This window comes from Lissotriton vulgaris, chromosome 5, assembly GCF_964263255.1.
Source record: "Lissotriton vulgaris chromosome 5, aLisVul1.2, whole genome shotgun sequence".
Taxonomy (NCBI): domain Eukaryota; kingdom Metazoa; phylum Chordata; class Amphibia; order Caudata; family Salamandridae; genus Lissotriton; species Lissotriton vulgaris.
The window spans coordinates 1,063,058,443-1,063,074,314 of record NC_141693.1 but is presented as its reverse complement, the minus strand read 5'-3'; the positions used below and the strand labels follow the sequence as shown (position 1 = coordinate 1,063,074,314).

The 15,872-nt window shown below is 42.6% G+C and overlaps 1 protein-coding gene across 6 annotated transcripts in view; it reads left to right on the top strand.

Annotated features, from left to right (window-relative positions):
• Positions 1-15,485, top strand: part of STN1 (STN1 subunit of CST complex) — a 482,731-nt gene extending 467,246 nt beyond the window's left edge. For all 6 annotated transcript variants that reach the window (XM_086922737.1, XM_086922740.1, XM_086922736.1 and 3 more), the window contains one exon: positions 14,799-15,485. In XM_086922737.1, coding sequence (XP_086778863.1) covers positions 14,799-14,956 — 158 coding nt within the window. In that variant the 3' untranslated portion in view covers positions 14,957-15,485. The remainder of the gene's footprint in view (positions 1-14,798) is intronic.
• Positions 15,486-15,872: the final 387 nt, after the last annotated feature.

Sequence of the window (15,872 nt, the reverse complement as noted above, 5' to 3'; positions counted from 1 at the left end):
CGAACATACTTGGGGTGTCTTTCCTTTTCAAGATCTGTGTGTTCCTGTCATCTTCGGGAAACTCAACCAGATTTTGGTCTACAATGGCAGATATTTTTTAACCAGTTGCCAGAATATGTTCTGCTTTCAGTAATTAAAGCCTATGTTATTGAGTGCAAGGGAAAATTACTATTAGATATTGGGCTTTTGGTTGAGGGGGGTGGAAGCTCCACTCAGGCAATAACCACAATCCTTGTTAGGCTGAACAACAAAAGTCACTAAATTAACCTGTGCTTAATCCTCTAGTAGCTTGGCACAAAGCAGTCAGCCTTAACTTATAAGCAATGTGTAAAGCATTTATGCAGCACAGAACAGTACTAAATTGAAAACACGAGAAAAATCCCAAGCCGATATGGAACAATAGAGTCAATTTTAATAAATAAAATTATACCAGAACAACAAAAACCCAATCAGTAGAACCGGAGCTATGCAATTTCAACATTTTAAGAGAATATAATGCCTAAAAGCACAAAGCGACACTTACGGTCATCTGGTCGTGCTAGATCAAGGGAAAGTCAAAAGTTCAGACCAACTGTGATGTAGGGTGGGCTGAATACAAGGACCAGGTTAACCATTCTGAAATAGTTACCTTCTCAAAGTTTGGCACAAAGAGTTCTTTTTGCGGTGGAGGAAGCCACGAATAGCAGCTGGTTTTTGTTTTTGATCTTTTCCCCCTTTTTTTCCTTTGGTAGTTCAGTAGCGAAGCAAGTGTGGATGAATGGGTGTGATGGAGGTGTGCTTGTTTGTGCAGTGACCTGCTTGCATGTTGAACATGGAATGGTGTGGCCATGGGTGATATGTACATTTGTTGGGCGGAGCTGGTGGGTGTCTATATATTTATAAACATTTGTATGAATCTGGATATATTACCTTCCTTATAAATATATACCTTCCATGTACCTATGTATCTTTATATTTATTACTTTACTCCTAATTTAGCATCTCCAATGCTCTACCCTACTTCTCACCCTATACCTCTCAGTATATCCTCGACCTCCATTCTCTGATGCATTCCAAATCCGATTCTACTACTATGATCTACAAAATAACCCTAGACTCTTCCCTCTTCTACTGCTCCTTGGATCATCTCAAACCTTTTTTACTATTCAGATCTCCCAAACAAGCCTTTCAAAACCCTTCCCTCATGTATCCCTCCTAGACTCATCCGAAGCCTCATCTCTCTCCCTATTCCACTTGTAGAGACTCTTCCTTCCTCCATCTCTCCTTTACTCATCCCAAACCTCCTCCTACTGCTATGATCTCCAAATAAACAGTTTCTAGACCCTTCCCTCTTCTATCCTTTTCAATCCAACTAACAGACTCACATATCCAACGCTCAAATTATTTTCATATTTCTCTACTCTAATTCACCACTATTACTTTTTGGGTTCCGGAGTAAGGTGCTACTTGCCGAAAAGCGATTCGATGCATCGTCAGGGGTTGTAAGCACTCAACAGATGCAATTACAATTACAAAGTATTGCAGATGATCTTCGCTTTAGCGCGAAGAGCAGGCCATGCAGCTCTGTCTGTTATCGCTGTAGCGCAAAGAGTCTGTTGGGTGTCGCAAAATGGAAGTTTAAAACTGCACTCCAAGCTGCAATGGCAGGTGAGACATGTTTTCAAAGGCTACTTTAGTGAGTGGCCCAATGAGTGCTGCATGTCCAATACTGACATTTAATTTATATGCCCTGGGTACATGTAGCACCAATTATTTGGGAGTTACTGGTAAATTAAAGGTGCCAATTTGGTGTAAGCCAATTTTGCCAAGTGTGACCAGATTCTCAAAACCAAAAGGCTGGTGCAAAGGGTGGACATTGAAGTCATGATGCTGTGAATATAATTACAGCTGCTACTGAAAGCAGCATTAGAAAGTTTTACAAGGGAGGAAAAACATCACTTAAATGTATTAATGAAATGTTACCTATGTTAGAATCACAAAGATCTCAGAAATCACAAATATAATTTTTCTTGAGTAAACAGAAAGCAGTAAGTGCTAAAAGTTAGCCTTTCAATGTTATGGTTAAGTTCAGTTCTGATCCTTACTTAGAATAGCAGATTTCTCGCCTTTAAAATATTCTCTAAGGCACTAGACTGTATCCAGACATTTTTCATACCAGTTCTCCTGTAAGACGATAGGTGAAGACATATGACTCCGCACTGGCTTCGTTCCTCCCCAGAAGTGACAGAGGAGAGCCACCTATAAGCACCAAACCTAAGCACACCCCCTTTTGTACCGCCAAACCTAAGCACAGACGCCCATTTCTTTCTTTCTGCGTTTTTGAACGTGGATCCGAGGCGCACCTCCCTCTTTTCTCGGTATTGCAATTTCTAACAATTTAATCCAGTGTGCAAGTGTCCCCCTCTAATGTAATTTTAGGTGTCATTTGGTGTTCAAACCGTGCCTTGACTATTGGAAATAGAGGTTGGTAATGGATCCGCACATTGTGTGCCTTTAGTGTTTGGGCTCGAGCTATGTCATGCAGTGTCAAACCTGGACCCTGAAACAAGGCAAAGCTGTATGTTACTGATCATTGAAAGAAGTCACAGACCTTGCATAAGTCCTGCACCAGGTCGAGGGCACGGACACGTTCCTGCTTGAGGATAATCCTGTGACAGGTCTACTTTGGGTTCAAAGTCATCCAGTAATTTGAAATTCAATCAAAGAGCAAATATAGGAAGGCGTAGTGGTACTCAACGCCATTCTGCCACTCTACTCATTGGATGTGATCCATAGGTTTTCTTGAGATGTTCAGGCCTGCATTATGATATGCCCTTGATGGATCCCATGTATTTGGCAAAAAAACGGATTCTACCATAGAACATTTTAAGGCAAGCCAGGCCACTGTACATTACTTGGGCCTTTTTGCACCTGCCCCACGGTTTCGTTATCACTTTCAGCCCTTCTGAGGCTACTTCTTAGCGTTATTGTAAGGGCAACGCCAGGGTCCCCCGCTGAAATCACCCAAGTCCTTTTGTGGCCGGGGACAAGGATCATGCAGGCAACACTCATGTTACCAGGGGCACATATCTTCCCAATCATCCTTCCCTGTGGAATGACCAAGTAAGCCACTTTAGTTCTGCGTTAATGGTGCACAACCCCCCAGTGGGACGCAGGATCCAACATTTATTCCTAGGGTGGCCATCCATCAAATCCAACTGATGGGTACTCCAGATTGTCCAGCAGTACTATGCCTTTCCATTCCTTTCAAACCCGCCACATCCTCCTCCCACATCCAAGTGGCTTTCAGAGGATCACCTACACATCTTACTGCAAGAGGTCCAAACCCTACTGTTTAAAGGGGTCATCAAGAGGATTCAAGCTTAGGAAACAGGGCGGGTTGTTACTCTCACTATTTCCTTGTGCCAAAGAAGGGAAGGGGCCTTCATCCTATTTTCCATCTAATTTTTGACCTCTGCCCGCTAAATGTCTGCCTGTGAAAGGACAAATTTAAAATGCACATTTTTACTTTACCGTGCTCACTTTCGGCATACCAAGCTCAAAGAGCAAAAATGGTCGGGAGGGATCAATGCAAAAGTCTAACACGAGTCAAGGATTATCAATTCCCTAACTGGGAGAACACAATTCTCAAAGTTATTTTGAAACTATTGTACAATGATCACATACCTGGTCATCGTCGTAACTACTAATTTTATTTGTAGTAATCCGTACTTCACATGTAATCATACTTTTTTCATATTTTTACATACTGTTATTTATCATAACAAATTCACATATATACATACATCTACATTTCAGCAAAACACCTATATACACATTTATAAATTCAAAAGCAACAAACACTCTATAATTCTTTTTTCACCCGAAGAAGTACTATTAAATCAAAAGGGAGTGCCCCTATATTCAGTCAGGGGGCCCACTAAGAGGAAGTTGTGTACAAGCACAATCGGTTCTACAAAATTCTGATCCAAAATTCCAGATTGTGTTAAACTAAACAATTCAATCAGGTACACAATATCAACAGGCTCCTCTTGTCGAAAATGGCACGTCGACACGGACGCTTTTCGGCCTCCAGGAATCTTGGCCTCCTTAGGACAAGGGTGAAAAGAGTACCTATAAATACACAAAAAGGACTACTATTCCAACCAAGGCGTAGATCACCTCCCTCGTCAATAATTCTTGTGGTGTCCACCAAATCTTTACATTCCGATGGGGTTACGCGTGGTAACTAGCGGCTGCTTCCATTCCAGCAAACTTTCGGCATACCAGCATCCTTCGGGTGTTCACGAAAGTGATGGTGGTGGTCATCACCCATCTTTGGAAGTTGGAGATACCATTTTTGCCCTACCTTTTCGAACGGCTGTTGAAGGCGGGTTCACTAAGAAAGTCGGAGACCTCTCCCAAGTGACTGCAAATTACCTGAAATTGTTGGGGATCTCGATTAATGAGCTGAAGTCACACCCGACTTTTTCACAGAGACTTCCTTTTGTAGGAGCGATCTTGAACAATGTGGAGTTCAGGGTCTTTTCTACGTCTCAATGAGTCCAGGGCATTCGAGCTGTGGTCCCAATGATTTAGACCCGGTCTTGGATCTCGGTGAGAGCAGCTCTGAGGCTTCTTGGCCTGTTAACCTCATGTATCCTGCTGGCCAACTTTGCCAGGGGTATATGCGGGTTCTGCAGTGGGATCTGAAGTTTCAGTGGCCCAGCAGCAAAGACACCTGTCAGACGTCTCCAGGTTTCGGAAGAGACTGCACACGTTTTCCAGTGGTGTCTGCTCGACCTCTACCGAACCAGCGGAAGACCCCTCTACCTTCCCCACCCAGAGCTAATGGTGGTGACAGATGGATCACTTCTGGGTTGCGTATGTCATCTGGGAGAGGTGATCAGAAGAATCTGGTCACCAGTGGAAACCTGACTCTACATTAATCTGTTGAAGTTGAGGGCCATTTGCTTGCTGTTGAAGGCCTCCTTATCATCCATCAAGTCCGGGGAGGCTGGTACATGTTCTCACAGATAACAACACTGCCATGTGGTACTGCAACATGCAGAGTTGGGTCCTGGGCCCTGTGCCAGGACGCTCTGTGCCTTTGGAGGTGGTTGGAATGTCAGGGTATCTCCCTATTTGTGAACCACCTGGCAGGATAATTGATGACAGGGCAGATAAGCTCAGCCAGTGGTACCTGGCAGATAATGAATGGTGGCTGCACCCCAAGGCTGCACAGTTTATCTTCTCACAATGGGAAGAACCCTGGCTAGATCTATTTGCCACTGTTGAGAACAAAATGTCTAAACCTTTGTGCTTTGAAGTTCTTGCAAAGGTCCTCCATAGGAGGTGCATTTTAACTGGGGTGGATCATGGGACTTCTGAATACCTTCTCACCTCTGCCTCTCCTGCCCAGAGTACTGAAGAAAATCTAAATAGTGGCCAAATTGTGCCAGAAGTGTGTGGTACCTGGAACTTCCAAACATGTGTTTGCCATGCGATCAGGGAACCACTTCTGGAGGATCTTCTTTAGCAACCGCAGGGTAGGGTTCTCCACCTGAAACTTCGTAATCTACACCTTTTTGCATGATGACTGCATTTGATTGCCCAACCAAAGTTGTGGTTGTCATCCTGGCTGCCAGGCACCCTGTCATGAAGTCTATTTATGGCAGGTGCTGGATAAATTTCTGACCTAGTATCGAGTCCACAGGAGAGACCCTTTACAAGTCAAGCTTTTTTTTTTTGTTATTTGTTTTGTCTTTGGCCCAGCAAAGCCTTGTGGTGGGCATATTAAAGTTTATTCATCATCCCTTTTGGCCTTTCCGCATATACTGGCCCAACCATTCCTGTTTAAATCACCTTGTTTAAAAGGTTTATTAAAAGTTTAACACAAACGTTCCCTCCCAAACTGTTTGTGATGCAACAGTGGGATCTTAATTCGGTCCTGACATTTCTCATGCATTCTTCCTTTGTGCGAATGCACAGCTTTTCATTGCGTCTTCTACCTCTAGCAACTGTCTTCCTCGTTGCGATCATTTCAGCTCTCCGCATGAGTGATCCTCAGCCTCTCTCAGTGCAACTGCTCTTCACAAAAATTTTTCAGGACAATCGGGGGCTTAGGACCAGGGCTGCCTTCTTGCCACAAGTAGTGACTCCTCATGTTGAGCAATGTATTACCCTGCCAATGTTTTTGCCCCGCTTCACCCCTTAAAAGAGGATAAACTCCATCGACTTGACGCCAAAGGTGGTTTAAGCTTTTACACTGATTGCACTACACCATCAGTGGACCACCAGGGGACAAGCAGTGTTTTGTGGCGTTCTCTGGAGCAAAGAAAGTTCACTTGGTGCAGAAAAGTCCTTTACATTAAGATCTGTTACGCAATGGCTAAAAAGCAGCCTTTGAAAGGACTAAAGACATTTTCCACTAGGGCCGAGACTGTCATTACTGCACTCGCACTCACAGTGCTGAGTCTTGACATTGTCAAGTTCACAAAGCAGTACTGTCTTGAGAGTCAGGTCCGACAGGACAGGCATTTCTCCGGTTCAGTAAGGTAGAACTTTTTTCTGCCTTGTCCACTGCAAAGACCCTCCACCTTCAGGAGGGGACTGCTTTGATATCTATTGTAAAGGTGAGGAACCTGCAGTTAGATGTGTCCATCAGAAAAACAAGTTACTTACTTTCTGTTGCTCTCTTTGTGATGGATACTCACAAGTTACTTACCTTCGGTAATGCTCTTTCTAGTGGATACTCTGTCTAACCACAGATTCCTTACTGCCCTCCCACATCCCCATCTAAAAGGGTCCCATATTAGAGATCTGCAGGCTGGTACCCCCAATTGTTTTCTGCTCCACGTTTGAGGACATGGAAAGAATTGAGCAAGAAACTGGTAGCACGTAGGGGTGTCACTTACATGCTTCTCCACTTCTTGAACTCTGGAGCGGAATGAAGCTAAAGCTGAGCCACTGAGCAGCGTGCAGGAGCACTGCTATGAAAAATTTCTAGATCCAATCTGGCTCCGCGGAATACTCTAAAGGTAAGGAATCTGCAGTTAGAAAGAGACTAAACCAAATTAAAGGGAGGTGGGAGGGCAGTGAGGAATCTGCGGTTTGAGTATCCACGGGAGAGGGCTTTACTAAAGGTAACTTATGAACAGTGACACATGAACCTTTTAAGTGGTCACATTGTATTTGTGACACCTTTAACCAATCCATGCTTTTCGCCAAAACATACTCTGCATGATGGAATGTTTCAAACATGTCTCAAAATGCAACTTTAATTCATTTAAAAAGGCATGTCCTGTCTAAAGGTGACACACATGGCATGGGGCCCTTGGGGACATTTGCACATTTCTAACATTTTTCAAATGAACGGGCTGTAGCTGAGGTTTTTAATTTACAAGTTGGCATTCTGTAACAGTACCTGAAAAGACCTTCTCTGTGCTGCTACAAGCAATATCTGGTGATGCACAGTCTATTTGTAAAGGGGGCATGAAGTGTAGAGAATAAAACAATTGTCTTTGCCCAGTCCTGCACCTCTAGAGCCATCGCCACCAGAACAGTAACTAGGATGTAGTGGCTCACAGAAGGGTCATTGGTTCTTGACTCAGTAGTTAGGAATGGAATGGGCCCCAGAAGTCTTTAGGACTTGATTGGGGATGAAGTCTCTCTGCATAAATGTCTATTTAGCTCTGCAGTAAATCATGTCCTGGATTCAATGACTAGTTTTAGAGACCATACTACTCATTCAGGACATCTTCAAGCTGCCTCTTGCAGAGCAGTAATTACATGCTGACAAATAGTCTCGATGCGCATGGGCCTCGGCAGTGGTTCTCAGTAATGCCAGCTGCGGGTCCGGTGCTAGAGGAATGATAATTATGGCTTGTAACCAGTGGTGGCTCCTTCACTATGGCGGAGGAGCACTGCCTCATTGCTGCTACCCAGGTGAGGCAACAGTGGAAAAACATTTTCTAATAAACTAATTTTATTACCATTTTCTTTTTCACTGTTGCCTCTGCTGTGTAGCCAAGTCACGGAGCCGAGCCGAGTCATCCTGCTAAGCTTCAAGAGGAAGAGTTGTAGGCCCTACTAAGTGCGAATGACGGTTTGGCCGCCCGTTTTAGGTCGGACAAACCAACATGCACACATAGCATTTCTGCACCCGGCTGTGTTGTACAGCAGGGTGGAGAAAAGCCAGAGGCTCACAGGCATTGTCTGAGCGGCAATCCATTGTACTCAGACCAATCCCAGCACTTCTCTCATGCTGGGACTTGAAGTACAGTGATTTATGTTTGTAGGTAAATGGCACTTTTTTAACTTGTGCGCAACAATAGGCCCATACTTTGTCCAGTAGCAAGAAACCAAGCTCTCTTTCCCACTCCTGTCGGGCAGCTGACGAGTCAAGGGGCCTACCTGCTGTGATTTCTGAATACAGAATGGAAATAGATTTGTCAGTGTACGCTCTCTGTATATATTTAGTGGGGAGTGTAAGTTCTTTTGGGGTCAGAGGGAAGCTCGAGAATGCCGCTGTTGCCACCGAGCACAGTTGGTTGTAATACAGGATAGCTGAGGGGAGAGCTCCCCCTCTTTCCTTGTATTCCTGAAGGATTATATAAGCATCCCTGGGTAAAAAATCACCTAGTACTCTTAGTCCTACAGTGGTTAGAACCCTCTCAGCCCTAGGTTTCATCATCCGGGAGTAATGGATTAAGGATAGCAGGTAGCCGCTCAGAGTAGGGAATTTCACAGTAGAAGCAGCTTGCCATATCCTACCAAGGTCTGGTTGTCATGCCTACCCCATTGATGTCATCTCTAAGAGATGTGAGTCTATGACATACAGTAGAAAGCAAAGGGCTTACCAAGGCACATTCTATATGTGTGTGCATAAGTGAGGATTGTGGTTGTAACCAATATTTTACCTTGTGGGCCTGTGCCACCAGATTGTAAATGTAGGGGTCAGGGACCGACAGGTCCTCATCCTTCATAGAGCAAGTGAGTAAGTGTGGCTATATACAAGGTTGCCCTCCCAGGTCAGACATGTAAGCGATTGTCATAGTTGGCGGAAGACGTTCATGGGGAGGTGAGCAGGATATTCACAAAGAGATATAAAAACTTTGGTAAAATTACCATTTAGATCAGGGAGATGGATCCACACATTGAAATGGGGAGTTGCAACCACAACTACCCACGCGTTTTGAAGTGTTCTAATGTAACCCCATAATTGCCTCGTTTCAGTTCAGGGACGTATCTGTTTGTGTGTGTGTGTGTGTGTATATATATATATATATATATAGATATAGATATATATATATATATATATATATATATATATATATATATATATAGATAGATATAGATATATATGGATATATACATATATCAAGTTATAGAGTTTTGACTACACCATCAATCCATTTCTTTCGCTAGTGGCTTGGTGGCATCTGTTAGAGGAACCATTTCAGACGTGTGCCCTCCAAAGCTGCACTTGTATTTGATTTTGAGAAAGTGTTGGATAATCTAAGTAATTTTGTGGCAAGAGATTGGTTATTAGCTGTTAGAACCAGACTTACTGCTGGAAGCAGAATCAAAATGTTTGGGTGTTAGTCCTTCTGAATAAATAGCCATTGAAGTTTTAAATGCACACAGAGCAACTCACTTTATGTATTGACGTTCATTGGCTGAGAGATGTTGATGTTTCCTTATCACACGAGATATGGCCATTACTACAAATAACAAACCCAAACTATTGGCTTTGCCATTGCTTGTTTTCATTCTAATTGGAAATAGCTTTATAAAGTAAACCTTTGTATCAGAAAAGTGGTGCCCTTTCAGGTCTCTTTACAGCAAGAATATAATATCAGTGTGTAGTGAGGAGGTCCACACAGGTAGGATGTAATTCAGGAAGCTTTATTGTGTAAAGTTACAAGTAGATAATTTGTAAATTCTAAACAGTACTACAGACATATAATTCATAATTGTGGATTATTGAACTATGATACACAAATGTAACATGTTGATTATTTGTCCTATGTGTTGTCGGTTACAGTGCATTAAAATACAAAATAAACTTAGGGTGAACATTCATTCCTGCTTACATTACAAACTGTAGCTTGTAATTAGATGTGTATATTAACATTTAGCCATTCTCTAAGGAACTTGAGTTACAGCATATCATCCACCCAGCCAAAGATGCCAAAACCGAAAATTCTAATCCTTCAAGATATAACTTTATATTTATTATTTTACTAGATATGCGTTACATATTCAACACATATTTATTTGCCATGGCAGGATAATGCAGTTCAAATACAGTCTCAGCCGGTTAATTTATACAGCCTCTATATAATCAACGCTTGTCCTGTCTAAATACCTAAATGGAATAGAGAGCACTCATTTATCGTGGACCTTTACAACGGGCCGTAATTCAGGTGAGACTGACCAACTGGTTAATTTTTATCCGCAATAAATTACACTTACTTTGAAGAGGTGGCAATACTATTTATGTCACTTGCAGTACTGCAGAATTAGGCTAAGGTTGCCATGAATGAAAGCACTTGAGAAAGCGTAGTCTTATACCAAAACCATAGGGCACAACACTATCACAATTAGTTATTTTTGGCAACAAAATTAATATTGTACTGGTCAAATAAATTACTCTAATGGTTGTTCCAGATAGCTTCCTTACATAATAAATTGAGTTATGTATCCATTTTGATGAATGGAAAGTTCATATTGTTCATCTTCCCCATCCCATCACTAATATGTGTACTATATTATAGATACATCAGCCATGCTATAGAAGCAGCATTATGTAAATGTAAATGTATTGGCATTTATATAGCGCACTACTTACCCGTAGGGTCCCAAGGCGCTTCGACCGCTGCGAAACCCTTCCTGGCTTCCCTGAGAGATGGTCCCTTAATGGGTATCTCCAGGGTGAGACCAGGCATCCCCGGCGGTCTGGTGGGGCCGTTAGTGAAGATGAGGCAAGCTAATGCCCAGAGTTGCCGAGTGTGATCGCTGATCAGAGTGGGCACCGAGGCGAGAGAATTATCAAGTCCGCTGACCCTGGTCCAGAAACCTGCCGCGCCGGGAATCGAACCCTGGTCCCGGGCCGTCCTCTGCTCTCGGGTCTGCCGCCTCTAACCAGTGAGCCACACTACTTCACTGGTTAGAGGCGGCATTATATTCACCCCAGGGAGCTTTAGATGTCTGCTGCACCATAGTTACTCAATCCGACTGCCCACTGCATAGAGAATTGACTGGTGGTTGCAGATGGACAGGACCGCCACTCATTTTGGGGACAGGGACCTTTATTTTATCATCAGACTTTAACCCAAAGCAGAAAGGGGAGAAAGAGACAAGGAATAGATAGGAGTGTACACGATAAATTAAGCTGCAAAATAGTAAGTATAGTGAATTGTGACTTAAGGAAATAACATTTTATTTATTTTTTATCGACCAGGGAAAAGAAAATCTAGTTTGAGAACTACAGTAGCTTACCCTCCCTCAAAAATGCAAGTGTTTGAATGTTTTTCACAAACAATTGGTACACGTGCTCTTAGCATTTTGGAACAAAACTTAAGTGTGCAAATTGGATGCAAAAACAATTGTTCATAATTATCGTAATCGATACATCTACCTACCTTGGGAACTCCCAGGTACCCACGACTAATACACAACAGCGGAAAATGTTCCATTCCCGTGGATATGTGATTTAGATTTAGAGAAATCTTCAAATCCTGATTTTGTAAATAAAGAATTGAGATTTGTAACACTGAATACAAGATTTCTAAATGTATTAGATGTAATTTACGACCGAAAAAAAATTCTGAATGGCGCCTTATAAGGTTTATTGATTTATGTAGATTGTATGCGCATTTACTATGCATTTATTTTGGGAAAATAGACAAATTAACATTTCCTGAATATATATGCATGTGTACCCTTTAATAGAAATCCATTACTCCCTGAGTTCCTGTTTGTCTTCCTGACTTTCATATTAGTGTGTTCAAACCGTTGGAAATTGAGAAACTGGCCACCTGCTACACTTTTTAGCTAAGTAGAAATGCTCTGTACCAGACTCTTTTGTGTGCATCATTTCCCTTACATTCCTCTTTTCCTTCAATCAATCCATTTAGATGCTTACTACAAAGATGGCCAGATATCAATTGAAAACCTATTAACTTCAATAAGGGATTAAAAAGGTAATCTGCAGGAATTGTCATGCAATACTTTATACTGAAAAACAATTGACCTGTAGCCAACCCCACCAAGAAATATTTGCACCCAGATATGCTAGGATTGGAATGAGAATGGTCTATTATCCTAGTCCATCAGTAAGTATAAAATCTATTGGGTGGGCTTTGGGAATTTTTGACATGCACATATTTTAGCATGGTCAGTTTTTTTGCAGTGTACTTCATCTCAACCTAATGCCCTTTCCATTTTTGAGGTCTTCATATTTACACAGAAGCTAGGCTTCGTACATTCTGTCGAACTGAACACGTAAGGACCCAGAACTCATGAGTTCATATATGTCACCATTGTTCCAACTAAATTGGCAATCCCAACGGAATAGAGTGTAGATCCAGTCTTCAGATCCAGGCCACTGTCTTTGTCTAGCGTGGAGGATGTGGTCCTTAACTGTCCAATTGCTGGGGAGGGGGTTATGCCACATATCTACCTATTAGACATGTCACTCTTTCAGCCCAATATTAGTTTTCTACAATCTCATGTCCAACCCTTCTCTTTCCTAAAGGGCATTTAGGGCCACCTTTTGAGACTGTCTAGTAGCTTTGGCATGAATGACTAGTGCAAGGTTTTTTTCTTTCTTATAGGGGACATTTCACTGGTCCCATTTCCCCACTGTGAAATAATTTCATATTTTTGATGGCCAGTATTATTGATTTCACAAAACTTACATACTTTACCATTGCCACCCACCTGCATCCATCCGGGCATCCGACACAGCAGCACAGATGATAGCAATTATTAATTGATCTACAGACCATAGTGGTCCTACAATTTCCCCATATCCATTCATGTTTGTAGGGTCAGCACGAGCCTCATATATGGGTCCTTCTTGTGCCACACACCAGTCTAGCCCCTTCCTCCACTTAGCCATCCTCTGAGCACTATTCAGTTTCCATCTACGAGCAATGTCTCTCTTCGTCACCACTGTAGCTATCCCAAGAACGGGTTCCTCTGGTGTCACCAAGGTTGTCCATAACTCCCAACAGAGCCTTCCTCTGTGACAGGGTGAGTGTTTACCCCAAAACCCGAGAGACAAGCGCATTACTTGTTTCCAACATTAACTGATTAGGGGGCATACCCATGTCATGTGGAAGAAATATGCATTTGAGTCCCGTCATCAGAAGCAAGTGGCGGTCTCCAGCTTCCCCGCCTGCCATGCTTTAAAGGGAGTCATGTATGTACAGTGCAGGTAGTTCTGTTGAACAAGTCGTAGGTGAGATGGCACTGCTATCTCACGGGCGGCCATTCAAGCTAATAACCAATTTATATCCTCTATAAGACCAATCCAGGCTTCCCACTTCCTCCTCAAAGGGGTGAAGATGTCATGGGCATTATTAACCATGGTGCGATAGATTTGTGACCACACTCCCTTCTCCATCTTGCCCATCAATATCTGGGCTTTCAACGGGCTATACTCTGGGAGTGCTTGAAGGTGATCTTTATATACCGCAAGACAATGTCTGAGTTGCAGATATTTTTGGAATTGGGTTTTGGAGACGGCGTATTGATGAAGGTCATGAAAGGACTGTGGTTCTCTTCCCACATGTTGCCTAGGGTCCTTATTCCGATGTTGTCCCAGATTTGAAATCCTTGGAGAATAGAGGTGTGTTGAAGGCAGCGACCCTGACACCCTGCCGCAGTGGGGTTTGTTGGGTAAGTGTAGTGCGCCATTGCATTGACCACAGTGCCGCCCGCCAGGACTGAAAGATTACCTTAGTCAGGGATTAGGAATTGGATATCCGTAGAGCAGTCCCATGACTTTGTCAAGGTTTAATAGAGCCAGCTCTGTCCGGTAGCTGGGTTGTCCTATCCCCCGGTCAGCCAATCGTTGATCACCAGGAGGTGCGGGGCTTGATAGTACATTTGGGCATCCGCCATCGCCATTCCTTCGTAATAATAAGACAACCAGCATTTGGTCAAGGCAATTCTGGGAGGGTGCTGGCAGCCACCACCCTCCCAGGTGAAAGTTTAGCGAAAGCCTTGAAAAAGTCGCGAAAAATATATGGCGACGAAACACGTGTCGGCTGTGCCTGTACCAATGTTGTAACCTAAGAACATCTGTAACGAAGATTGATTGCTGGACAGAATACACTTTATGAAGTTGCTGCATTAAATAAGTTTGCTGGTTGGGCTCAATCAGCTATTTACTTGGTTGTCCGCTGTGCTCTGTCTATGTTTCTTAATTGTTGAGATACTCGGAGGGATCCGATTGTATTGGGTGATACAGTGGGTGGCACAGTATCAGACATAGAGCACGCTATAAAGAAAATGTATCCGAATATACATTATTGCTAACATCAGGCAGAGGTGCTGGTTGTTCTTTTGTTTACCGCATTGCCACCGTTGCTTTGTTTACATACCCAGAACGCTGATACAGACATAAGTACTAGTTCTTATTCAACTTTTCACAAAACCAGTGGGGAATATGTTTATCATTATTAATAGAATTCTAAACAGTGTTAGAAAAGATTGTGCTATCTACTGTAGATTCCTATTTGAGTTACTGAAAATAGATTAAATATTCATGATCGCCTTCTTTGCGATTTTCATTTTTTTTGTAGATGCTGAAAAAGGTTGTCACATCTTACACATCCTGAACTGCGTCCGGCAGACGTACAGCTCCGGTGTGAGTGAAGCTGTGATAAAGCGTGTTCTGAATACACTGGAGAGTGACAGCCAAATTGTGAGCACCATGGAACTACACTACACCGTCTTCTAAAGCAAAGAGAGTGTACAGCCCCTCCTCCTGGCAGATTTACGAAAAGAAACCACACAACAGGAAAGGACACAAGACCATGAAGGCTTCGCATTCAAAACATGTACAAATCCTTGGAACTAGCAGAATGAATATATTTCATTGAAATAAAATGGGATATGTCCTTGGTAATAGTGCTAGATTTTCACTAATTTATTCTGTAACCCCTAAAAATATTAACTCTCTAATTAATTTTAGCACCTCAAATAAATTAAACGTTTTTAAACAATTAAAACTGTAAACAGAAAAAGGTATTAGTGTGTTAAAAATGGTTTCTTTTTAATAAAAAAACAAAATATGGGCTATAAGTGAGTATAATGGGACAGGCCTGCAGCGAGAGTTGTTGGAGAGCGCTGCAAATTGAACTAATTGCATTTGCATCCAGATGCACGTTTTCGAATTGTTCGGTTAAACAAAAACATGTTTTCGAACCAGTAGTTTAGCACTTGTAACCGTGTATACCCAATAAAAGTACCATTGCTTTTAAGCCAAATCATGATGTTGGAGTTTTATCTAACACTACCAATATTAGTGGAATTTCTAAGAAATTTTTCTGGGGGATAGGAGATTGCCTGGCAGAGTCTGACTGGCCATTCTAATACTCTGGCACTTCTCTGTTAGGCTGTCGGCTACAAACCTGACGGTTGGGCCTAGTATCCCCTGCCTGTCCCACAGCCTTCTGAAAATGGCTGTGGCAATATGTATATATGTGTCTGTGGAATAGAGCATGCTACAACGCATGCTTTTACTTCGCGTTCCATTACAACGTGATGCATTTGCAACGCAAGTCATTAAACCGACTTGCTCTAGATCGCGCTCCAACGTTAGGAATAGTGTACATTACTATTACAACTCCACCCTGCGCAACAGTAGGGAAGGT